The 26581-nt window shown below is 45.0% G+C and overlaps 2 protein-coding genes and 1 non-coding gene across 3 annotated transcripts; 1 reads left to right on the forward strand and 2 right to left on the reverse strand.

Moving 5' to 3' along the window:
* Positions 1-341: 341 nt before the first annotated feature.
* On the forward strand, positions 342-24809 carry LOC143955225 (uncharacterized). Its single transcript, XM_077465308.1, has 10 exons — positions 342-539; positions 3259-3379; positions 3680-3856; positions 4523-4598; positions 4892-6602; positions 12462-12465; positions 18986-19102; positions 19763-19954; positions 20069-20147; positions 22545-24809. Exons 2-10 carry the CDS (start codon positions 3287-3289, stop codon positions 23945-23947), a joined length of 3852 nt encoding a protein of 1283 aa, XP_077321434.1. The 5' UTR covers positions 342-539; positions 3259-3286; the 3' UTR covers positions 23948-24809.
* Positions 8725-17791, reverse strand: LOC143956187 (uncharacterized). Its single transcript, XM_077466343.1, has 5 exons — positions 17643-17791; positions 17309-17490; positions 13207-13374; positions 12996-13119; positions 8725-12507 (listed from the first exon to the last, which is right to left on the reverse strand). Exons 2-5 carry the CDS (start codon positions 17387-17389, stop codon positions 10226-10228), a joined length of 2655 nt encoding a protein of 884 aa, XP_077322469.1. The 5' UTR covers positions 17390-17490; positions 17643-17791; the 3' UTR covers positions 8725-10225.
* Positions 18785-18924, reverse strand: LOC143956429 (U12 minor spliceosomal RNA). The gene has a single exon (XR_013269916.1). It is a non-coding gene; the product is annotated as a U12 minor spliceosomal RNA (small nuclear RNA).
* Positions 24810-26581: the final 1772 nt, after the last annotated feature.

A 26581-nucleotide genomic window follows, 5' to 3' on the forward strand; every position in this document is an offset into this window, starting at 1 on the left:
TAGTCCAGCCAGATTCCTGAATATTCGGTGTCAAGACATCGCGGAAGTCATTTCAAGAGTCAAGCAGTACTAGAATGAAAGTGTCCGCAATTTCGAAGAGCGGCCGCCATTTTGTTGTAGTCCGGTCGCTTCCCTGAAAAGGGTATTCGGCGTCCAAACATTCTAAATCTAAAGTCTAAATCATTTCAATAGGCAAGCAGCACTTTTCTCTTTAATGCGTCGTCTATTTTATGGTATTTTGAGGTGGGTGAGTTAAAGGTTTAGCAAAATGGCAGCCATTTTCTTGTAGTCCAGTCTTTTCACTGACAGGATGTTCGGTGTCAAAGCATCGCTCACATTTTTTTCAATAGATAATCAGCACCTTTCTCTCTACTTTGCAGTCGATGTTGTGGTATTTTGCGGTGTGTGACTAATGGTATACCAAAACGGCAGCCATTTTGTCGTAGTCCACAACACTTTCTCAGAGCTCCCTAATCCTCTGTGTGTCTGGACCTGAGCTGATTTGAAGGGTTTGTGATGCTGGAGTGAGTGTGGGAGAGGTAATTTTAAGTGCTGCTGTTATTAATGCCATTATTATTATATGTATTGTTATGTACAGATGTGAGGCTGATTCATAAACTCAATCGGCATGAAAACAGAGGTCTTCCTCGCTCTGAGCGCGCCATGGTGGCCACTATCTGTAACATCGCCGCTTTTTCATGCAGAAAATGGCGGTGTCAGATTTACTGATGCATTTTTTTTAGCTGCATGGTCAGCTGATGTTGATTCGTGTTAGGCTATAGGTAAGTGGTCCTCAAACTGTGGACCCGGGGCCAGATGCGGCACTTTGCTTGCTTTTATCTGGCACTTGCCATCCAGGGTTGCCACCTGTCTGGGATTCACCCTGAAAATGTCCGAGTCTCGAATCATGTGTCCGGGTTTCAGTCCACCTGTGGCTCAGAACAGGGCCTGACAGGAGGGTGAGGGGTACTATGCACCCCCCTTTAGTATTCTTTTTGAAACCCCCAAAGGTGTCCCAGATCTGTTACAATCCTATATTGTATGCTAAAACAAAAACAAAATGTACTGTTGACTACTAAAGTGTTAAACCCTACCATCCACTGACACCAACAATGGAGACAAATTCCTCCCACTGACACCAACAATGGGGCCAAATTCCCCCCAGTGACACCAACAATGGGTCCAAATTCCCCCCAGTGACACCAACTATGGGGCCACGATTCCCCCCCAGTGACACCATTAATGGAGCCATGATTCCCCCAAGTGACACCAACAATGGGGCCATGATTCCCCCCAGTGACGCCAACAATGGGGTCAGGATTCCCCCCAGTGACGCCAACAATGGGGCCATGATTCCCCCCAGTGACACCAACAATGGGGCCATGATTCCCCCCAGTGACGCCAACAATGGGGTCAGGATTCCTCCCGGTGACACCAACAATGTGGCCATGATTCCCCCCAGTGACACCATTAATGGGGCCGCGATTCCTTCCAGTGACACCATAAATGGGGCCACAAATGCTCCCAGTGACGTCAACAATGGGGCCACGATTCCTCCCAGTGACACCAACAATGGGGCCACGGTTCCTCCTAAAGACATCAATCATGGGGCAACAATTCCTCCCAGTGACATCAACGATAGGGCCAATTTCCTCCTAGTGACACCAACAATGGGGCCATGATTCCCCCCAGTGACCCCATTAATGGGGCCACGATTCCTCCCAGTGACACCATAAATGGGGCCCACGATTGCTCCCAGTGACGTCAACAATGGGGCCACGATTCCTCCCAGTGACACCAACAATGGGGCCACGATTCCTCCTAATGACATCAATCATGGGGCAACGATTCCTCCCAGTGACATCAACTATAGGGCCAATTTCCTCCTAGTGACACTAACAATGGGGCCACGATTCCACCCAGTGACACCAAGAACGGCCCGCAATTCCTCCCAGTGACACCAACAATGGGGCACGGTTCCTCCCAGTGTCACCAACGATGGGGCATGGTTCCACACTGTGACATTAACGATGGGCCACGGTTTCTCCCAATGACACCTAAAACAAAGCCACGATTCCTCCCAGTGACACCAACAATGGGGCCACGATTCCTCACAGTAACACCAACAATGGGGCCACGATTCCTCACAGTGACCCCAACAATGGGGCCCAATGACATCAAGTATGGGGCACAATTCTTTCCAGTGACATCAACAATAGGGCTAAATTCCTCCAACAATTGGGGTTATATTTCCCCCAGTGACACCAACAGGCCACGATTCCTCACATTGGCACCAACAATCGGGCCACGATTCCTCCCAGTGACACCAACAATGGGGCCCAATGACATCAACGATGGGGCACAGTTCCTCCCAGTGACATCAACAATGGGACCAAATTCCTCCCAGTGACACCAACCATGGGGCCCAATGATATCAACGATGGTGCACGGTTCCTCCCGCTGATACCAGCGATGCCCATTGTGTACTCCTACTGATGCCAGGACATTCTACTCCCAATAGCCACAGTCCGGCCCCCACTAAAGTCTGAAGAACAGTAAACTTGCCCTTTGTTTAGGAAGTTTGGAGATCCCTGCTATAGTTGGACACGAGGCGGAGCGTAGGTGTGGTGACAGCACCGGCCCAAGTCTTGAACGTCGTAGGTTCCTTAGGCTCTTTAAAGGGTTAGTTCAGCAAAAAACTGCCTATGCAGATAAGGGGTGTCTGAAGATTAAAACAAATTGTGCAGCTCTAAAGTTGAATAATCTCCTTGGGTAGGACTTTTAGGTACCTCATAAAGCCTGACTGGAATACTCCCAGAGATGGCATCATCCTGTCCTTCCTTGTTACTAGGACGTTACTAAGACGCTCCTAGTCATTACTGCTCACATCCACAGGAGTGAGCTTTCCAACGCTGAGCTCAGAGCTCTGCATCAGGGGAGAGAAAACGCATGTGAGGGGGACTGAATCACAGAAAGAGCTCCCTCCTGTGGTGGTGGAGGGGAACAGTAATAGCTAGGCTTCGCTTGGCAACGACCTTAGCAACGTCCTGGGAGTTTTCCAGTCATGATTCACGAGGTACAGAAATGGCCTACGCCTATAACAAGGGCATTATTTAACTTTGGTCAAAGCCACACAGTTTTTCAAAATCGAAAGTTTGCATAACATTAAACACTTTTACAAGTCATTAATTGTGACCTGTATATTGTCGTTTAGACTTTTTTTTTTTATTTGTGCAATAAAAATCTTGTGCTTGCCAGTTTCAGGTTGCCGAAACTTCATTATTTAATGGATGCCCCAAGAATGAAGAAGGACAAGCCTAACGTCACCCAGATAATACTAAATCTTACCCTGGAGACCATCTACCTGCTGACCGGAGAGGTGAGGAGGATTCTGGGAGGTCACATGACATCACTGTTATCTCTATTAATAAAACACAGACCTGACCGGAGAGGTGAGGAGGATTCTGGGAGGTCACATGACATCACTCTTATCTCTATTAATAAAACACAGACCCGACCGCAGAGGTGAGGAGGATTCTGGGGGGGTCACATGACATCACTCTTATCTATAATAATAAAACACAGACCTGACCGGAGAGGTGAGGAGGATTCTGGAAATGCCATACTGGCTCTTGTTTTCTTGATGGAAAAATGTATTCCTTTTCCTTTCAACTTTCAGGACTATGAAGTAATGAAGAAGACATCTGATGTTGGTGTCACTTCCCGTGTCCCTGAGGTATTGAACAAGAGCTGGAGCCATACTTTGAATCCTTCACCTCTTGTTATGAAACAGGAGAAGAATGACAAGAAAATTCTGGAACTCACCAACCAGGTCATTCACATACTGACTGGGGAGGTGAGTGCTGCTTGAACAATGTACAGCTAATCTACAAGTCTCTCGTCATTTCCTGTCAATAGATCTATGTTTGAGTCACCTTCTGTACCTGGCCCAGTCCAGGTTCTCAGAAGGACAGCCTATTGTCAGATTAAGAAGGGTTACTGATCACAATTTAGTGTTGGGCCCCGTATTTGTCCTTGGTGAAGCTAAAAGGTCCTTCCAACCACCACCAAACCGTTTCTTATATTAGGCAAAAATTTCAGTGGTGGGTTGCTGACACTTGGCACTTGAGTCTCTGGGACTACCCATAGCGAGGGGCTCCCACCAATGCAATCTGAATTTTAGAGAATGCAACAAAAGTAGTTGGAACTCGCCAAGGTGGGAACCATTCATGATGGCTCCATCCTGGTTCACTTTAGAGCTTTGGGTGCTCTTGTCATCTTGGGGTTAGGCCTTCTGATTCAATCTTCGCCATAAAAGGTAAAGTAAGACCTGGTACAGACATCCCACCACTGGAGAATATTTTAAGTGGCTGGAAGTTGAAGTTTTTTTTTTTTTTAACTCAACCTTTAAATAAATACCTACAACTTAGGGTCAATACCCACAGACTTAGTAGAATGACTACAGTGACCTATAAAGAACAAAAAGGTGTTGGCGTCACTGAGAACTCTTCCCTTTCTGCAGGTGTGGAAGTATTTGGGAAAAACAACTCTATATGACTACACAAACCTTGAAGAATCTCCGTCTATACGGTTGCGTGGTAAGTTGAGGTTTACCGGCTGCTCATCTCATATTATGGGTACAACTCTAAGAACTAGGTCTTTACTGTCAAATCTTCATGTTGACTTTTCTTTTTTTGGCATGAAAGGACCATGTCCATGTGTTTAACTATATTGCTCCCTCTCTGTATTGGGTAGGAAGTAGGTCCTGGTACATATTATATTGCCCTCTCTTCCTCTTTGTGTTCTCCTTAGCTTTGAGTACTGGTATTTCTATAGGGGCAAAATCCAAAAACCTAATGAACATGTCTTTTTTTTTTTTTTTCTTTACCAGATGTGACTCATGATGATCCACCCAATTGCACTAAGATGGCATCCAATTTCAATGGCGATGATGACCATATGTCCTTTAGGCATGATTTATCTGCAGGGGCTCATCTACCAGACCCTGACATCTCCACATTAGTTCAGAAGTACTCAAATGAAGAAGATCTTCTCCACTTGGAGGTCTCCAAAGGAAAACCACATACACAATATACATCTAGTGAAGATCTTCTCCACTTGGAGCTCTCCAAACCTGGACCACATACATCTAGAGAAGAAGATCTTTCCCATTTGGAGGTCTCCAAACCTAGACCACATACATCTAGAGAAGAAGATCTTCTTCACTTGGCGGTCTCCAAACCTAGATCACATACATCTAGAGAAGAAGATCTTGTCAACATGGAGGACTCCAAACCTAGACCACATACATCTAGAGAAGAAGATCTTGTCCACTTGGAGGACTCCAAACCTAGACCACATACATCTAGAGAAGAAGATCTTGTCCACTTGGAGGACTCCAAACCTAGACCATATACACAAAATCGATCTAGTGAAGATTTTGTCCATTTGGAGGTCTCCAAACCAAAATCACGTACACAACATACATCTAGTGAAGATCTTCTCCATTTGGAGGTCTCCAAACCAAGATCACGTACACAACATGCATCTGCTGCAGATCTTCTCCACTTGGAGGTCTTCAAACCTAGACTACGTACACAACATACATCTAGTAAAGATCTTCTCCACTTGGAGGTCTCCAAACCAAGACCACCTACACAACATAAATCTCAAATTGATGCATGCTCACATGAAGACAGGCATCCAGGAAAGCTTGGTCTTCATAGCCTTGCAGATGACAGTCAATACATATCTTTCGTCATTAAGGAGGAGGAGGAGGAGGAGGAAGAAGAAGGAGATCTACCACACCCAGACACATCCACCAATCACTTACAGGTCACATCTCCAGAAATGTCAGCTGAATCAATTATGTTGGAAAATGTAGGTAAAAATTTGACTGCCCTTGGGAACAATTTTAATGTCTCACCAAGCCTGGAACACTCACATCAAGCCAAACCTGGTGAGGAACCATATACTCATTATAGTGTCGGTGTAGGCGACGATTTAGCTACAGCTGGGTACTCCAGAAACCTTGCTGACCCACAGACGAATCTCAGCAAGCGTCTGATGATTCTCCAGAAGGATAAAACCTTCTTCTGCTCAGAGTGCGGAAAATCATCCTCCTGGAAGTCTGCATTAGTCCATCACCAGCGCATTCACACAGGAGAGAAGCCATTTTCTTGCCACGAGTGCGGGAAATGCTTTATTAGTAAGTCTCACCTCATTCTACACCAAAGGACTCATACGGGAGAGAAGCCATATTCATGTTCGGAGTGTGGAAAATCCTTCACCTGCAGCTCGCATCTTGTTACGCACAGAAGGGTTCACACGGGAGAGAAGCCTTATTCCTGCTCTGAGTGTGGCAAAAGCTTCATCAGCAGCTCAAACCTCATCCGGCACCAGAAGTTTCACACCGGAGACAAGCCGTATTCGTGCCCGGACTGCGGCAAATGCTACCGGTACAACTCCGACCTGGCTAGGCACCAGAGGAGGCAGCCTGGTGGAAAACCGTACTCTTGCTCGGAGTGTGGAATGTGTTATTTTAGCAAATGCGCCCTTGCTGTGCATTTACAAAGTCATGGACTGGCTCCCCGTGTTCTGTAGTAGGGACGGGGAAGTAATCTGCATCATGCTGCAGATCAGAAACATTCTTTGTTGAAAGGGTCAATCCGCCCCAAAAGTTATATTTGTAGGCCTCCTCAAGGTTGATTGCTTGGACCATTGGCATCACCATTCTCTAAATGTACATAATAAAATTACTGTCACTATTTTTATATAGGAGAGCATGGTGCAGTCTTATTGTCCTAGGATCTCCAAAGTTCACTTCCCAGCAGCGGTCTTACCTTTGTGGGGTCTGTAGGGTCTTATGATTTAATACAAACATGTGCCAGTGGGGGGCTTGGCTCCAAAATGGCCCCACAGTATGCATGTGGGCTTGTGTGACTGTTATAAGAACATTAGAGTGTAAGTTCCTCTGGTACAAAGACTGATGTGACAGGTTCTCTGTACAGCACTGCGGTATATATCAGAGCTATAGAGAGGTATAATAATAGTGTGGGAGTGTGGGAGGACATTAGAGTGTAAGCTCCTCTGAATGAGATTGGCTCAGTGTTCCCCATACAACGCTGTGGTATATGTTAGAGCTATATAAATGTATAATAATAATAGTGTGTGACTGTGGTGGGTGGGTGACATTAGAATGTAAGCTCCTCTGGTACAGAGACTGATGTGAAGGCTCAGTGTTCTCTGTGCAGCAGTGCGGTATATGTCAGCTATAGAAAGGTATAATGATAATAGTGTGTAAGCTCCTCTGATAGAGTTTGGCTCAGTGTTCCCTGTGCAGGGCTGTGGTATATGTCAGAGCTATATAAATGTATAATAATAGTGTGTGACTGTGGGGGGGGGGCATTAGAACCTTAGAGTGTAAGCTTCTCTGGTACAGAAACAGATATGAAGGCTCAGTGTACAGAGCTTCGGTATATGTCAGAGCTATATAAATGTATAATAATAATAGTATGCAAGGACATTAAAGTGTAAGCTCCTCTGGTACAGAGACTGATGTGACAAGCTCAATGTTCTCTGTACAGCAATGTGGTATAAGTCAGAGCTATATAAATGTATAATAATAGTGTGTGACTGTGGAGGGAACATTAGAGTGTAAGCTCCTCTGGTACAGAGACTCAGATCCTGTAATACTGAGATTACAGGAGGATGGTTGGTGGTTCATATTGTGGGGCAGGGTGTAGGCATAGTGGGTGGGGTGGTCATAGTAGTGGATGGGAGGGTTGGGGGTGTACAGTGGTAGTGGGGGGATTCTGGCTGAGATTACAGAATGGATTGGTGATTAATATTGTGGGGCGGGTGTATGCATAGTGGGTGGTATGGTGATAGTATTGGATGGGGAGGGTTGGGGGTGTGCCGTGGCGCTGGGGGGGGGGGGGGGATTCTGGCTGAGACTACAGGAGGAGGGATGGTGGTTCATATTGTGGGGCGGGTGTAGGCATAGTGGGTGGGATGGTGATAGTAGTGGGTGGGGAGGGTTGGGGGTGTGCCGTGGCGGTGGGGGGGGGGGGATTCTGGCTGAGACTACAGGAGGAGGGATGGTGGTTCATATTGTGGGGCGGGTGTATGCATAGTGGGTGGGATGGCGATAGTAGTGGATGGGGAGGGTTGGGGGTGTGCCGTGGCGGTGGGGGGGATTCTGGCTGAGATTACAGGAGAAGGGATGGGTGAGTAATATTGTGGGGCGGGTGTAGTAGGCATATTGGGTGGGATGGTGATCGTAGTGGATGGGGAGGGTTGGGGGTGTGCAGGGGGGGGGGGGGCTGAGATTACAGGAGGAGGTGTTGGTGAGGATAGCTGAGACTGGGGGGGGGGGGGTAATTCAGTTATATTGGGTGGTGGTAGTGGCAGAACCAGGATGGTGGTATGTGCAGATGCAGTGGGTGGAAAGGGGGGCCTGGCTAAAATTGCAGGAGGGGCTGGATTGTTACTGTTGTTAGTGGTGATATGGGCTGGGGGGATAATAATGGTGGGGGGGGCGGGGGCTGGCTTATATTTCAAAGAGGGGTGTTACTGTGTGTTGCCCTCTGAATCCGAAGCTACACAGTATAGCCAGGGATTGAACAAACTCCATTGAAAACAATGCACTGCCTGTGTGCGGCCGGGGTCTTATCCCGACCGCTGTAAAGTAAGGAGGTTGAATAAGTGAGTCACACTCAGAGCTCCCTCTAGTGGCTAATCTGCACATTTCTAGATTTAATACAATACCAAAAAAATATGGAAGAACAAAAATACATGTACAGCACACTACAGAACATAATAGGTCAAAATGATCGATTGCTGGAAATACACTGTACTTTCTCTTTTTAAAGCACCTTGTCTATGATAGACAAGTTTTCCGTGCTTTGAGCTTTTGGTGGCCACTTTGCAAAGAACATTGAAGTCTGAAATGTAATTTCATGTTTTTCACTTCACATTTGGATCGTGCAAAGAAAATGGTAAATTCCACGGTGTGTTGGCGATTGTCGGGTACTGTTGTTTGGATTGAAGGCTTGGTCCTCACCATAATCACAGAAATGGTTACCACAAGGTCACCGCACTGTTTAACCACTTCCAGCCTAGATTCTGACATTTCTCTCTTACGTGTAAAAATCATATATTTTTTTTTTTTTGCTAGAAAATTACTTAGAAACATTATATATATATATTTTTTTAAGCAGAGGCCCCTAGAGAATAAAATGGTGGGTGTTGCAATTTTTTTATGGCACACAGCATGTACACAACGATTTTTTTCAAACGCAATTTTTTGGGGAAAAAATACACTTTAACAAATTTTAATGCCAAAAAAACAAACAATATATAACCCAGTTTTTGGGTAAAATATAAAAGATCATGTTACCCCGAGTAAATAGGTACCTAACGTGTCAGGCTTTAAACTTGCGCACGCTCATGGAATGGCACCAAACTACGGTAGGTAAAAAATCTCCATAGGCGATGCTTTAAATTGTTTTTACAGGTTACCAGTTTAGGGTTACAGAAGAGGAATTATCACTCTCGCTATAACGTTCGTGGCGATCCTTCACATGTCTGGTGCAAACACAGTTTACATATGCAGGTGTGACCTACGTATGTGTTCACCACTGCGCTCAAGCATGAGGGAACTTTAAAAAAAAAAATTTTTTTTTTTTATATGATTTATTTATTTGTTTACACTGTCCCCCTTCTATCTTTTTTTTTACCACTTGTAAGACATAACAGGTCCCTTTTATGGAGAAATCTGAGGTCTACAAGACCCCAGATTTTTCCTCTACTCTGTAAAGCATGAGATAAAAAAAATTCACCTCTGCTTTCCAGAAAAAAAGATTGCAGTGTTTACATCTGCCAGAACCAGAAGTCATGACATCGCTTCCGGCCTCCCAGGACCATAGAGATGGCCAGGCACCATTCGGTCCCTGTCCACCTCTATGGTACTCCGGCAGCACCACCAGATCGGATACCATTCGATTGCATGGAAGAGCTCAGAGGGGTGGGGGGGGGGCATCCCCTCCCACTGCCTGTAAAAGAAATCCAGCGGCTAATCGGCCACTAGGATGGCTTTTATGGCAGTGAATCGCTGGCTAAAAAAAAGATACCGGATACAACCACTAAAATTCCAAGATGGCATGACATCCTATGGGCGAGAAGTGGTTACAGGTATTTTCAAAGAGGTTGTTACGGATATAGTTCATAGAGTCTCATGTGATATGTCATCGCTGTCTTTCTCACCACCGGTAGGCCTGGAGTCCTCCTCCTCTGGCAGTTTAGAGTGAATTTGTCGGTGTTTCAGAAGGGCCGTCTTCCTCCGAAAGCACTTCCCGCACTTTGAGCAGCAATAGTGCTTTCGCCTTGTGTGTACCGTCATGTGTCTAGTAAGATCTGCCTGCCGGTTAAAAAATCTCCCGCATTCCAGGCAAGCGGATGGCTGGTCCCCCATATGGTACTTCCAGTGCTTGTTAAGAGCACACTTCCTGGTGAAACCTTTGCCGCATTCGGGGCAGCAAAAGGGCTTCACCGCAATGTGAAGTTTGGCGTGTAAATTCAGGTTGGACTTTGAGGAAAACTGCCCCCCACATTTACCGCAGATGAACGTCTGTTCTTTGGGGAGGTCGTTCCCGCCATGAGTGCTTGAGGAAGGCTCATTCTCCGCATGGTCTTTCATAGATCTGGCGTTGGCGTGCTCCTTCTCCGCGGCGTGTCGTTGGTGGTGGACTGCAAGCAGCGAAGCCTCGCCAAAAGTCTCTCCACACTCCCAGCACTTGTACAGCTTGTCTCCAGTGTGCGTTCTCATGTGCAACTCCAGGTTCGAGATGATGGAATAACATCGTCCACATTTGCCACAAACAAAAGGTCTTTGTTTTGTGTGCATTATGGGTGGGGGATGACTAAAGCTAGGAGAACGCTGGCTACATTCAGTGCAGGAAGGTTCTGTTGTGCTCATAAAACTTCCTTTTTTGCATGTGTTTGAGTCTTCTTTAATAGGGGTAGATGTATTTTGGATAGATCCTGTTGGCTTGATATCACAGCTTGAGGGCTGGTTCCCTTCACATGAGAAGGGTTCCTCTTTAACCTGAGTACATGAAGAATGGGTAGGACACGCATGTGTGTTGAGATGTTCCTCAGTTGAAAGGTGTTCATCCTTAACGTGAGGAGGTGTGGAATGCATATGATATGTTGGTGTTAAACTGTCCTGGTGGGGAAAATGTTCTGGAGCTGAGAGGCTTTGCTCCTTAACATGAGGAGGTTTTGAGTGTGTACAATATGTGGATGTAGAAATTCTAGGATGGGGGAGATGTTCTACAGCTGAGAGCACTTCCTCCTTAACATCAGTGGTTGTAGGTGGCATTTGATGAGTAGCCAATAAGATGTGTTGACGATGTTCTACAACTGAAAGGACTTCCTCCTTAACATCAGTGGTTGTAAATGGCACACGATGAGTAGCTGTTAAAATGTGTGGAAGATGTTCTACAGCTGAGGGGACCTCCTCCTTAACATCAGTGGTTGTAGATGACACATGACGAGTAGCCATTAAAATGTGTGGGAGATGTTCAACAGCTAAGGGGACTTCCTCCTTAACATCAGTGGTTGTAGATGGCACATGATGAGTAGCTGTTAAGATGTGTGGAAGATGTTCTACAGCTGAGGGAGGCTCATCCTTAATTTCACTAGGGGTAGATTGTGTTAGCATGGAGATCTCAGGATGTGGGAAGTGTTCTACTTCACAGGAAAGAGGTCCCTCGATAATCTGAATAGATACATATTGTATTTGTTCTGCAGGTGTGGAAATATCAGAGTGTGGAACATGTTCTGACAAAAGGAACCCTTTATCAGTTGGTGTAGATTGAGTAAGAACAGTGGATAAAGACATGTCAGGGTGGGGGACATGTTCTTCAGCCGAGAGGGAATCCTCTTTAAGATCAGTAGATGCAGATTGTTTATAATGGGTGGCTGTGGAGATGTGCTGAAGATGTTCCATTTCACCAGACGGGAGCTGTTCCTCCATAATCTGAATGGATATGTATTGGATGTGGTCTGCTGCTGAAGCGATGTTTGAATGTGAAGGAGGTTTTTCAGCTGGCAGCGACCCCTCCTTAATGGGAGAAGTTGGTGACTGCCTATGATGGACAGGTGTGAAAATGTCGGAGTTGGGGTGCAGTTCTTCAGCTGTGAGGGCTTGCTTCTTGGCTGAAGGTGTATGACACGTGGGGGTGGAGATATCAGGGATAGGGAGGTGTTCCTCACACAAGAGGTGCTCCTCTATGATGGGAATTGACATGTCTTGTACGATGTTTGTCAGGGTAGATATATCAGAGTATGGAACATGTTCTTCCTCCTCACATGATGTCTCCATGTTCTGCTCCTCTGATGGGGAACATTTGGCAGGGAAGGGATTGATATGAATGTTGTTATCTTCATTCATACAGTTCGGTGATGGAGAAATAAGAGAGTCGGATCCTACAGATGATAAAGCTGAAAGAAAACATATTGGTGAGATGATGGAAACACGGGAACAGATATAAACATAAAAACACAAAGATAAAATTCTGAGTGGGGAACTTTCATTGTTGTCTACAGTGATTGTGCTTATTGATTGGTCCTATGCTGAGCAATGGAGTAGGAGGTCAATGAAGCTGTGTGTTTAGCTGTGAAAAGTTCTATTGCACGGGAAGGAGAGATTAAAGAATATGAAAATGCCTTTTATTGAGACAAATTTCTCATTGGTTCCTTGGGGCATTTGCTATTAAACAAGCCTCATACAACTGAGAACTGTGATGCCTTATCTTCTAACTCAATGATGTGAGTGGCGGCTGGCTCGCCATAATAACATCCTTGTAGAGATCCTTGTGTCCTTCTAAATACTCCCACTCCTCCATGGAGAAATAGACAGTGACATCCTGACACCTTATAGGAACCTGACACCTTATACAACATAGAACTGTGATCCCATATCTTCTTACCCGGAAATATGAGGGGTGGCTGATTCTCCATCATGACGTCCTTGTAGAGATCCTTGTGGCCTTCTAAATACTCCCACTCCTCCATGGAGAAATAGACAGTGACATCCTGACACCTTATAGGAACCTGACACACACAATGATACAAGTCACCATCCAGACACATCCCTTGTCTGTTACTGGATAATGTCCCAGAATTCCCGGCACCGCTCACCTCTCCTGTCAGCAGCTCCATCATCTTCTGGGCGACTTCTAGGATCTTCTTGCCATTGCTTGTGTCTGTTGTCGGGGAGGGAGGTGGTGGCTCTGTGGTTGGGATCTGGCTCCTGCTCCATCCTCCAAAAGAACATTCGCTAGACGCCTTCTTGACGGGTTCATAATTCTGTGCAACATAAACGAACAAGAATTTAGAAATATTTTTAAAAAGAAACTTGAACCGGCATGGAGATGTTGAGCTGTCAAGATGTGACCTCCCAGAATCCTCCTCACCTCTCCGGTCAGGTCTGTGTTTTATTAATAGAGATAAGAGTGATGTCATGTGACCTCCCAGAATCCTCCTCACCTCTCCGGTATTTTTTTTTTCCTTCTTATTTTATTTTTTATTTTGACACTGTCCTTTAAAAAAATATATAAAAAGTGTATTTTTACTTTAAAAATTAAAATGTGACTCAAATTTTTTTTTTTTAAAGGACAGTGTCAAAATAAAAAGTAAAATATATAAGAAGGTCATTAGAGCGAGAGCAATAATTCTAGCCCTGGATCTCCTGTGTAGCTTAAGCTGGTAACCTGTAGAAATCTTTAAACGTCGCTTATGGAGATTTTTAAGGATAAAAGTTTGTCGGCATTCCACGAGCGGGCGCAATTTTGAAGCCTGGCATGTTGAGTATCAATTTACTCGCCGTAACATTATCTTTGACAATAGAAAAAAATTAATTGGGCTAACTTTACTGTTATCTTATTTTTAAATAAAAAAAAAAATGATTTTTTCAAAAAAAAAGTGCGCTTGTTAGACCGCTGTGCAAATACGGTGTGACATAAAGTATTGCAACAACCGCCATTTTATTCTCTAGGTTGTCTGGAAAAAAAGTGATATATTTTATATATATATATATGTTTGGGGGTTCTAACTTGTAAACACTGAGTCTGAAAAATAGAAAAATAGACCAGGTCCTTAACCACTTAACAACCGCCCATTGCCGATTAACGGCTTCAGGGCGGTTGTTTAACTCTGAGAGGCCGTTAATTAACGGCCTCCCAGAATTCTGCTCTCGCATGCCCCCTGGGGCACGCACACGAGAGCATCCGTGACCGCTGGGTCCAGTGGACCCGGCGCATCACGAATCACGGTAAACGGCCGCTCATCGCGGCCGTTTACCACGTGATCGCTCCGTCAAATGACGGAGTGATCACTTGTAAACAAACCGGCGTCATGTTATGACGCCGGTTCATCCCTCCCCCTCTCTGTACCGATCGGTACAGCGGAGGGGGAAGAGATCGGTGTCAGCAGCGATGTGGGCTGCATCTGCAGTGCCCACATCGCTGCTCACCAAAAATTAACCCCTCAATTCCCTGCCAACACTCTGCAATACCCTGCAACACTCTGCAATACCCTGCAATACTCTGCAATACTCTGCAATACTCTGCAACACTCTGCAATACCCTGCAACACTCTGCAATACCCTGCAACACTCTGCAATACCCTGCAACACTCTGCAATACCCTGCAACACTCTGCAACACCCTGCAACACTCCGCAACACTCTGCAACACTCTGCAACACTCTGCAATGCTCTGCAACACTCTGCAATGCTCTGCAACACTCTGCAATGCTCTGCAACACTCTGCAATGCTCTGCAACACTCTGCAATACCCTGCAACACCAATACCCTGCAACACTCTGCAATGCTCTGCAACACCCGCCAATACCCTGCAACACTCTGCAATGCTCTGCAACACCCGCCAACACCCTGCAATGCTCTGCAACGCAATACTCTGCAACGCCATACTCTGAGATACCCAGCCATACTCTGAGATACCCAGCCATAGTCGGTGATACCCTGCAATACCCATCCATAGACATCCCCCCCCCCCTCCCGCCGCCCTCTGGTGCTTCTACCGAAATGCTAATACGATCAAAGCCAGAATCTTTTTTTTTTTTCAGGCTTCCTAGCTTAGAGGTGAGATGTGGGGTCTTATTGACCCCACATCTCACTGTAAAGAGGACCTGTCATGCCATATTCCTATTACAAGGTATGTTTACATTCCTTGTAATAGGAATAAAAGTGATCAAAAAAATTATTTTTGGGGGAAAAAATGTCAAACTAAAATAAATAAAGTAAAATTAACAATAAAAAAAAATGTTTTTTTTAAAGCGCCCCTGTCCCCATGTGCTCGCATGCAGAAGCGAACGCATACGTAAGTCCCGCCCACATATGAAAACGGTGTTCAAACCACACATGTGAGGTATCGCTGCGAACGTTAGAGCGAGAGCAATAATTCTAGCCCTAGACCTTCTCGGTAACTCAAAACATATAACCAGTAAAAAAAATTTAAATCGTCGCCTATGGGGATTTTTAAGTAGCGACGTTTGGCACCATTCCACGAGCGTGTGCAATTTTGAAGAGTGACATATTAGGTATCGATTTACTCGGTGTAACTTCATCTTTCACATTATGCAAAAATTGGGCTAACTTTACTGTGTTTTTTTTTTTTCAAGCACAAAACTGTTTTTTTTCCAAAAAAAAGTATTCGAAAAATTACTGCGCAAATACCGTGCAAGATAAAAAGTTGCAAAGACCACCATTGTATTCTCCAGGGTGTTTGCTAAAAAAAAATATATAATGTTTTGGGATTCTATGTAATTTTCTAGCAAATAAATGATGATTTTTACATGTAGGAGAGAAATGTCAGAATTGTCCTGGGAGCTCCAGAACACCTGATGGCGCTCCCTGCATGTTGGGCCTCTGTATGTGGCCACGCTGTGTAAAAGTCTCACACATGTGGTATCGCCGTACTCGGGAGTAATAGCAGAATGTGTTTTGGGGTGTAATTTGTGGTATGCATATGCTGTGTGTGAGAAACAACCTGATAATATGACAATTTTGTGGAAAAAAAAAAAAAGTTAAAAAAATCTTGATTTTGCAAAGAATTGTGGGAAAAAATGACAACTTCAAAAAACTCATCATGCCTCTTACTAAATACATTGGAATGTCTTCTTTCCAAAAAGGGGTCATTTGGGGGGTATTTGTACTTTTCTGGCATGTTAGGGTCTCAAGAATTGAAATAGGCCGTCAGTACTTCAGGTGTGATCAATTTTCAGATATTGGCACCATAGCTTGTGGACTCTATAACTTTCACAAAGACCAAATAATATCCACCAATTTGTACTTATTTTTACCAAAGATATGTAGTAGTATAAATTTTGGCCAAAATTTATGAAGAAAAAATTACTAATCTGCTAAATTTTCTAACAGAAACAAAGAAAAATTCATTTTTTTACAGGATTTTCGGTATTTTTTCTTTTATAGCACAAAAAATAAAAAACCCAGCGGTGATTAAATACCACCAAAAGAAAGCTCTATTTGTGTGAAAAAAAAGGACAAAAATTTCATATAGGTCCAGTGTTGCATGACTGAGTAATTGTCATTCAAATAGCGAGAGCACCGAAAGCTGAAAATTGGTCTGGTTATTAAGGGTGTTTAAGTGCCCAGTGGTCAAGTGGTTAAAGAGGATGTAAACCCTGATGGGTTTACTTCTTCTTTATCTCCCTGCAACGGTACAGCATAATGGGCTACTATACATCGCATACTGGCCCATTATGTGTCACTTACCTGACACAGGAGCCAGCGATGCCACCGCTGTCCCCTGTAGCACGGAGTGTCCATCTTCTTCCGGGTATCGCTGCTCCGGCCACTCACAGTGCCGGAGCAGTGATGACGTCACTCCCACGCATGCGCACGGGAGCCGCCACTAACGGCATATCGCCGTTAGCAGTGCCATACTGCTAACGGCGTTAGTGCGCCTGCGCCCCGCTGTCTACGGCGCATGCGCCGTAGACAGCGGTGCCTGTCTTTTTGTAAATATCTCCTAAACCGTGTAGGTTTAGGAGATATTTCTTGGACTTACAGATAAGCCTTAATCTAGGCTTACCTGTAGGCCAAAGTAGTTTGTAAGGGTTTACAACCACTTTAAGTGGTTAATGGAGATAAGAGTGATGTTATGTGACCTCCCAGAATCCTCCTCACCTCTCCGGTCAGGTCTGTGTTTTATTAATAGAGATAAGAGTGATGTCATGTGACCTCCCAGAATCCTCCTCACCTCTCCGGTCAGCAGGTAGATGATCTCCAGGGTGAGGTCCAATATCCTCTTAGTCAGGTGACTTGGATCAATCTCCATCATTAGGGGATCTGGTGTCCGATGTAGGGAGGACTTTGGCGGGATGACATTTTGAGGGATACTCCTTTATCCAGGATACAGAAGACCAATATTAGGAACAACACCTAACAATGAAACACATAAAACCATTACACATCCGATGAGGATCAATACGCTTCAAATATCTAATATTACAATCATGTGACATAATGTTAATATGAAACAATATATTTAGTGTTTGTGTTCTCTATAGAGATTAATATATGTAAATATGAACCCAGAGAGAATTAGCTGCACATCTTCAACAACAGCAAGCCCAAAAAAGAAAGCTTTCTCTGTAAAACCGGAAATAGCTTGCCCCCTTCCATATCTGTCCCCCTTTACACTTTCTGCCTTTGCGTTCCAAACCACTTCCGGGTTATGCACTTCATCTGCTTCTGTGTGCGTTCCGTTATGATTTACACTGATGGCGAGCGCCACCTAGTGTCCATTTATAATAATTGCATGCTACACTCACTATCCGCGCAGTTTACCCTTCTGCCAGGCATTAAAAAAAAATCATCTCCCTCTTGCTTCTTTTTCCTTTGCCCTCCTCTGAATGCAATAAACACAAACATTCCCGTGGCTGGGAGGTTAAATGGGACCTGAGAGAGTACTAGACGACTGCGGATAAAGAAGCCGGAAGTGTCCTGGAACGCAACAAGAGGAAGTCTGGTGGAACGCAGAAAGGAAGAGCATCCTATGCAGGCAGAAGCAGTGGAATGCCGAGCAGGGTCAGTTTTTGTACTGTTAGAAGGGAGAGGGACAGAAGGTAATGAGACACACTGTGACCTCATCATACATTGTCTGCTATTTATTATTGGTGACATTTTATTATTATTATTTTAGGAGCCTAAAAACCCGATTTCAGTGCATTTCTCTCTATATTTATGTGTATTTGTATATTAGATGTCTTAGTAATAGTGTGTGGGGACTGTGGTACAAAGGTTAGCTCACCACTCTCTGTACAGCGCTGCAGTATATGTCAGAGCTATATAAATGTATAATAATAATAGTGTGGGGGGGACATTAGAGTGTAAGCTCCTCTGGTACAGAGACTGATGTGATTGGCTCAGTGTTCTCTGTACAGCACCATGGTATATGTCAGAGCGATATAAATGTATAATAATAAGTGTGTGACTGTGGGGGGACATAAGAGTGCAAGCTCCTCTGGTTCAGAGGTTGGCTCACCACTCTCTGTACAGCACTGCGGTACATGTCAAAGGCTCAGAGCTATATGAAGAGCATGAGAATTCTCATGTAAACAGACTTACTGTATTTCGCTTGCTGGTATTTTTATAAGCTGTGTGGAGCAGGCTTAGAATGAACCTGCAGTATGAAGCCTGAAAGCGAAAGCTATTATTAAACCGAGTAGGGGGATGGGTAGATCTCATCACCTGAAGATCCTGCAAACTAAGCAGATCCTCCAAGAGAAAAGCCATTCAAAAATGAATATCATACTTAGTGAGGAACCAGGTATTACCCGTTCGTTATCTTCCTTATTCATTAGTTCCAGGCAAGTCTGAAAGTGAAAGCTACTGGAAGTCTTCTCATCTGCTTGTTTATTTTAATCTACAGTAGAGACGTTGCTCTATAGGACGTCAGGTTGTACCACCAAGAATGGCTGAGGGAGAGAACCACAAAACCCAGAAGATATTGAACCTCACCCTGGAGATCATCTACCTGCTGACTGGAGAGGTGAGGAGGATTCTAGGAGGTCACATGACATCACTCTTATCTCTATTAATAAAACACAGACCTGACCGGAGAGGTGAGGAGGATTCTGGGAGGTCACATGACATCACTCTTATCTCTATTAATAAAACACAGACCTGACCGGAGAGGTGAGGAGGATTCTAGGAGGTCACATGACATCACTCTTATCTATAATAATAAAACACAGACCTGACCGGGGAGGTGAGGAGGATTCTAGGAGGTCACATGACATCACTCTTATCTCTATTAATAAAACACAGACCTGACTGGAGAGGTGAGGGGGATTCTGGGAGGTCACATGACATCACTCTTATCTCTATTAATAAAACACAGACCTGACCGGAGAGGTGAGGGGGATTCTGGGAGGTCACATGACATCACTCTTATCTCTATTAATAAAACACTGACCTGACCGGAGAGGTGAGGAGGATTCTAGGAGGTCACATGACATCACTCTTATCTCTATTAATAAAACACAGACCTGACTGGAGAGGTGAGGAGGATTCTAGGAGGTCACATGACGTGACATGAGGACAAATCTTCCCGACAGGGCACAGACAGCAATAAAAATATGAGAAATGTTCTAACCCCTCTCCACTCTATCCAAAACCTTACACCTTGTTCTGTGTCTTGTTTCTGTAGAATTATATCATCACCAAGAAGTCATTGGAGACAAATATGGCACCCAACTTCCTCGCCCTTGTCCCAGAAGGAGGGAACAGAAGCCAAGGTCTCATTATGGAGCCTCCACCTCACTGTCTTGCATTGGAAAGAAATAATGACAAGAAGATTCTAGAAGTCATCCAGAAGATCATTGAGCTGCTGGCAGGAGAGGTGAGCGGTGCCGGGAATTCTGGGACATTATCCAGTAACGTTTCTGGATGGTGACTATCATGGTGTGTGCGTCAAGTTTTTTTTGAAGGGGACACTGTCTTTGTTGTATTGCAGGCACAAAGGCATGGAGAAGAACATAAGGACCATAAGAAAGATTTTGTAATGGAGAACTGGAAGGCCCTTAAGTCTGCAGGTAAGAGTCGTTTAAACCACCCACCATTAAAGAAACCCAGCAATATCAAGAAATTTAAAATTTCCAGATGTCTTTACCAGCGATTCCCTATGTTGAACAGGGATGGCAAAGTGTTTCAGACCATATTCAGTGGAACCTTTCTAAGGTTGGAGACCATATTAGGTAGAACTTTTCCGGGGTTGGAGACCATATTAGGTAGAAATTTTCCAGGCTTGGAGACCAGGGTTCCTCCAGAGGTTGCTAGGGGTTGATTGAGCTGTAGCTGGTCGAACTTACATTTTGAAGGTGCTTGCAGAGTTCCATGACCAGCAACACTGGGGGCTACCTAATATGGTATACAACCCCGGAAAAGTTCTACCTAATATGGTCTCCAACCCCGGAAAGTTCTACCTAACTTGGTATTCAACCACATAAAGGGGCTACCTAATATGGTATCCAACCCCAGAAAAGTTCTACCTAATATGGTCTCCAACCCCAGAAAAGTTCTACCTAATATGGTCTCCAACCCCAGAAAGTTCTACCTAACTTGGTATTCAACCACATAAAGGGGCTACCTAATATGGTATCCAACCCCGGAAAAGTTCTACCTAATATGGTATCCAACCCCGGAAAAGTTCTACCTAATATGGTCTCCAACCCCGGAAAAGTTCTACCTAATATGGTCTCCAATCCCCGGAAAAGTTTTACCTAATATGGTCTCCAACCCCAGAAAAGTGCTACCTAATATGGTCTCCAACCCCGGAAAGTTCCACCTAACTTGGCATTCAACCCCAGAAAGGGGCTACCTAATATGGTATCCAACCCCAGAAACGTTCTACCTAATATGGTCTCCAACCCTGGAAAAATTCTACCTAATTTGGTCTCCAACCCCAGAAAATACTATGCAATACAGAAGGAATCAGAGGGCCCTGCTATTGCAATAATTACAGTAAGATATAAAAGTGAAATAAGATGATGATTCCTAATTAGGCTGCTTTATAGAAAAGGATAGAATAAAACAGAATCGAAAATTGAATAGAATAAGATATAATACAATTCTATTCTGCTTCATTTTGTTCTTTCCTATTCCTTTATTTTCTATTTTATTCTATTCCTTTGTTTTCTATTCTATGCTATAAAGCGGCCTATGTCAGAATCATAATTTTATTTCATGTTTATACCTTACTGCATTTATTGCAATATGTTTCCATTTTAAATATATTAATGATTTGATTATAAAATAACGAATATACAAAACAAATTCATTAAAACGAATCATTCGAACATAACCAATATGACAAAACAAAATTATTAAAGTGGTTGTAAACCCGTACATATACCCAGTGAAGTGACTGGCCTCAGGTGATACACAGAGATTAAACATATCCTACTACATACATTATACCTGTTTATCTGCAGTCTTCTCTTCTTTACATCCGTACAAAGGGCAGAATTATAACGTTTTTCTGAGAGTTCAGAAAAAAGGGGACAGAGAACTGAAGTTACACTGTACAGAGCTTAGTGAAGAGAGCTCTGACAGCTGATTGGAGGGAAGTGACACCCCCCGCCCCTTTTTCACACAGGAACAGAGCTGAGGCTGTCAATCTGCTGGAGATCCCTCCCCTGTCACCATTTTTCTCTTGGTGTCAGGAAAACTTGTCAAAAGTAACCCATGCTGATAGTAGAGAAAATATGCAGCAGACATAAATGACAGTTAGTGCTCTGGACTGAGACAAGTACACACTATAGGAGGGATTTGCTTTCTTCATATTTAATGTCTGAGGTTTACAACCACTTTACCTGACGTTCAGTCATTTTTTTCAACTGTCCATCTAGTAAATCTTCTGCCCTTCTTGTTGTTTTAACTTTGGATAGTAAAACATTTTCTTTCTGCCAGTAAATACCTTACACAGCCCACTCCTTGCTTCTTGTCTGGTCATTAGCCTGGGCATATGATAACATGCACAGCTCTCTCTCTAACTCTGGTGAGCGTTTACCAGGAAGGGAGGGAGGATGAGTCATAAGAGGACCAATGAGAGCTGCAGGGCTGGAGGTGTGCCTCTGTGTTAATCCAGGAAGTGAACAGGCAGCAGCTTCAGCTGCCCACAGTTAAAATGGTTGCAGCCAGAATCAGCGGAGGGAGATTTCTGCAGCATATTTGGCAAGTACAGAATCACAGTATATATAAAATAATATGCAAAGTGGTCAGAGGGAAGCTTCAGAATGGCAAAGATGTTTTTATTATAAATGATGTGAGCAGACTGCAGTTCCTCTTTAACAAACAATTTTGAAACTAAACACATTTTTCTGTCCTGCACTTCTCTCTCTTATATAGCGATGTCACTTGTCCCCAATATAAACATTCATATCAATCCCCATGTGTCCATCTTCTCACCACCCTCTCTTTATCTCCACCAGATTCCCTAGGAAGAGTCACCCATCCCAATGCACCATCACTGGACCTTCTGAAAGACCTCAGAACTATCCACCCCACCTCTGCCAAATCCTGCTCAGCGGAGGAACTTGATACGGCCCACTCTCCAGAGAAGAACTCACTATGTAGACCCGTTGACTTCTCCAAAGCAGTGGATTGTGTTCAAACTGCATCTGCTAATGTTAAAGGGGAAATGGCTGTACAAGTAGAAGACACGGACTTACATCGTGGGCATCAGACGTCTCTTGGTGTTAAGGAGTCAACCTTGTGTAATGAGGAAGGACTAGCTCTACCCACTCACCGCTCAACATCTGGTCATATTAAGGAGGAGCCCTCTTCATCTGATGAAGAGAACCTCTCAAATGGGGAACCCATATCTGTTATTGTTAAGGAGGAACCAGATTCAGGTGATGAAGAGCACCTACCAACCGAAGAGCAGTCCCAAACATGGCCAGGAAAAAGTGGCTTGCCTGACCACAGTAAGTGCTACATATGTAACCAGGACCTCTCTGCGCAAGAAATGGTCTATATTGCAGGAGGACTCTACCCGTACACCACATGTGGGACATGCTTCACAGACAACGCCCAGGTTTTGATGCACCAGACCACGCACCCGGTCGACAAGCGCTATTCTTGCTCCGAGTGTGGGAAATCCTTCGCAAACAACTCGCACCTGGTCCGACACCAACGTGTCCACACTGGTGACAAGCCGTATTCCTGTCCCGACTGTGGGAGGAGCTTCGCCAACAGCTCCCACCTTGTACGTCACCAGAGGGTCCACACCGGGGACAAGCCTTACTCCTGCCTGCAGTGCGGGCGCTGCTTCTCCAACAACTCCCACCTCGTTATCCACCAGCGGGTCCACACGGGCGACAAGCCCTACTCCTGCGACGAGTGCGGCAAAAGCTTCGGCACCAAACAGAACATGGACCGTCACAAGAGGATCCACACGGGGGAGAAGCCCTTCGCCTGTCCCATCTGCAAAAGGAGCTTCGCCCATAAGTCGGCCATGATCAAACACGAGCGGATCCACACAGGGGAGCGGCCGTACACCTGCGGTGAGTGTGGGAAGGGCTTCGTGGCCAAGTCTGAGCTGGTGAAACATGAGAGGACTCACACGGGGGAGAAGCCGTACGAATGCACAGAGTGCGGGAAACGTTTCAGCCGCAACTATGAACTCGGCCTTCACAAGAAGATTCACACGGGGGAGAAACCTCACTGTTGTCCCCAGTGCGGAAAATGGTTCCTGAGGAAGTACGAATTCATCCTTCATGAGAGGACCCACACAGGAGAGACTCCATATTGCTGCTCCATATGTGGGAAAGGATTCAGCCACCGGACTAATTTCAGCCGCCACCTGAGCACTCACACATCTTATAACCCTTAACACAAAGCCTACATACTTCATGCTTCTATTTCTAGCTCAACTCTGGCTGCAGTGCCACCTGGCGGTGAAAACCAGAACTGCGACATGACTATCCATACTCAATACGAGCGATGATGTACATGAACAGTTCTTTGTTCTATCTGTAGAGGACAGCAGAAGGTTCTACTATCGGTAATAAGGAGGGGACACTAGATAGAGCAGGCTTCTCATTTTCCTGAAATCCCGCCACAAAGTATTTGGGTTTTGAAAAGCAGAGTAGGGTTAGAATCCGGTCAGGTTTTTATTTTTTTGGCCTGTCTGGATCCTATTGCAGAGATTAGGCTTTTACTTCTTGTCCTGGAGACACAACAGGAAGTAAAAGGATATGTCGCCAAAGGGAGGAGACATACCAACAGGTTTCCCCACTGGGATATTTCCCTTCACTTCCTGTTCTGATGACGGCTATAACCATTTGGATTTCCATCTCTTTTTGTTATGGCGACACAACAGGAAGTGAGAGCGAAAGCCGCCATTTTTTGTGCCTTTTATTTATATCCATGACTCTACAGCTAGGATTGAAGTCAGGTAATAAAGGTAGCGCACGCAATCACTAGATCATGGTGGACACTGGTTTCCAGGAGACATCACTTCATGGGGTTTGTGAACTGCTACATGTCTGAGCTGGCTTTGCTGGCTGACAGGTTCTCCTGCTTGGGCTGCTCGTGTGATCCAGACCTTGGTAGCCTATGGGAGACTTTTAGTGGAATCATTTTACATTCACGATGATCAAGAATGTGATCAGCCTATTGACAATAAGAATGGATCAATATTTTCTAGGCCTTGTATGTAGTGATCATTTACAATTATAATATTGCTAACTCTGTATGCATGCTGCACATTCTGTTTGAGGGCGCTGAACCTATCATGGGCACCCAACTGGTAAAATCTTTTCGGTCTCCCTGTGCTGAGTTTCCGGGTCTGTACACCTTCTGTGCCCATTATGAGGGGTTCCCACCATCCCTCTGCTGAGTTCCCAGATTTGCACACCTGCTGTGCCCATTATGAGGGGTTCCCACCATCCCTGTGCTGAGTTCCCGGGTTTGTACACCTGCTGCTCCCATTATGAGGGGTCCCCACCATCCTTGTGCTGAATTTCCGGGTTTGAATGCCTGCTGTGCCCTTTATGAGGGGTTACCATCATCCCCATGCTGAGTTACCAGGTGTGTATACCTCATGTGCCCATTATGAGGGGTTCCCACGAACCTTGTGCCGAGTTCCCAGGTCTATACACCTGCTTTGCCCATTATGAGGGGTTCCCACCATCCCCGTGCTGAGTTACCAGGTCTGTATACCTACTGTGCCCATTATGAGGGGTTCCCACCATCTCTGCTGAGTTCCCGGGTCTGTACACAAGCTGTGTCCATTATGAGGGGCTCCCACCATCCCTGGTGGAGGAGAACCTGGGACACACATAGTTGGGTAGAGACATTCAAAACTCCTCTCCACCCCATTACTTAGAGATATTTGGAGTTTGGGAAATGTTCTCTCCATGAAGGGCCTCCTTAATATTGCCTGGCCGATACTACTTGTAATCTTCCTTAGCCTGAGGGACATGGTCTTACTCCTTGGACTCAAACCAGTCAGCCTATCCTGGGTGGGATCTGCTGATTTATGAGCTGATAAGGCAGGAGGATTTCCTTCAGCTCTTCTAACGAAGTAGATGAGTTACATAGTTAGTAAGGTTGAATAGAAGACACCAGTCCATCCAGTTCAACCTTTGAGTTTAATTCAGACTGGTGCATTCAGACACAGGGGGCCAGGCTGGGTATGATGGAGGTGCTCAGAGGACTACAAAATAAATTTGGAGAGGGTTACTATTCTATGGGCTGCCTGAAGCAAATGGTTGGCATAAAGCAGTGATTCCAAGGGATGGTCTCCAGTGGCCCATTGCTAAACTTGGCAACCCTTAGTTCCACCATTAAAAAGTTGTGATGTGTGATTTATAATGTAGATTACATATATTTAGCTTAACCACAGGACAGGTCCTCTTATTGTCCAGCGATGTCCATTTAGGGCAGCCCTTTACTCCCTTTTAGTTGTCAGGTTTATGAGCTGCATTGTGCTGACACGGAGGAGTTCCTAGCATACCCTCTGGTGTCCACATGAGAATGTAAATGCTAAGAGCATTTTGGACACCTCCATCCCCAACATCATCTCAAAACACATAGCAGTTATCCTCGCAGGGGTGGTTTAGAATCTTGCTTCTCGAAAGAAACAGATTTGGCCTCCTGGCTTCCACTTGCAGGACCACTGCACATTCCTCAGACCTAGGCCCTTGTATGTTAAAAAAAAAAAGCCTGCACAGGCTTGCAATGCCCAGTTGCACCGGCTCTTGGGTAGGACCAGAAGCCCCAGTCCTTCCAAAACCAAAAGAACTTCTGCACAAACAGTGGGTGTTGGTTGTCGACAAAAGGTGGACCTACGGTTGAAGACTGCATCCCATCCAAAACTCTACAAAGTCTCTGGGTTCCAGGACCCAGGCCTTGCCAAGCCCTGAGCCCCAGTCACTTTCAAAGCCAAAAGGTCTGTGCACAGCAGCTGCACAATCAGTGGGTGCTGGTTGCCAAACAAAAGGTGGACCTAGGATTGGAGGCT

This window comes from Lithobates pipiens, unplaced genomic scaffold (genome assembly GCF_037356315.1).
Source record: "Lithobates pipiens isolate NorthernLeopardFrog02 unplaced genomic scaffold, aLitPip1_a1.2 Scaffold_35, whole genome shotgun sequence".
NCBI classification, from domain to species: Eukaryota; Metazoa; Chordata; class Amphibia; order Anura; family Ranidae; genus Lithobates; species Lithobates pipiens.

Excerpts from the sequence above, each read along its gene's own strand:
- LOC143956187 (XM_077466343.1), bottom strand. The coding sequence starts at position 17,389 with ATGATGGAGATTGATCCAAGTCACCTGACTAAGAGGATATTGGACCTC. Across the intron at positions 13,375-17,308 it reads TCTACCTGCTGACCGGAGAG|AATTATGAACCCGTCAAGAA; the intron begins GTGAGGAGGATT and ends TATGTTGCACAG. Across the intron at positions 13,120-13,206 it reads TGGAGCTGCTGACAGGAGAG|GTTCCTATAAGGTGTCAGGA; the intron begins GTGAGCGGTGCC and ends TGTGTGTGTCAG.
- LOC143955225 (XM_077465308.1), top strand. The coding sequence starts at position 3,287 with ATGGATGCCCCAAGAATGAAGAAGGACAAGCCTAACGTCACCCAGATA. Across the intron at positions 3,857-4,522 it reads TTCACATACTGACTGGGGAG|GTGTGGAAGTATTTGGGAAA; the intron begins GTGAGTGCTGCT and ends CCCTTTCTGCAG. Across the intron at positions 20,148-22,544 it reads GAAGGCCCTTAAGTCTGCAG|ATTCCCTAGGAAGAGTCACC; the intron begins GTAAGAGTCGTT and ends TATCTCCACCAG.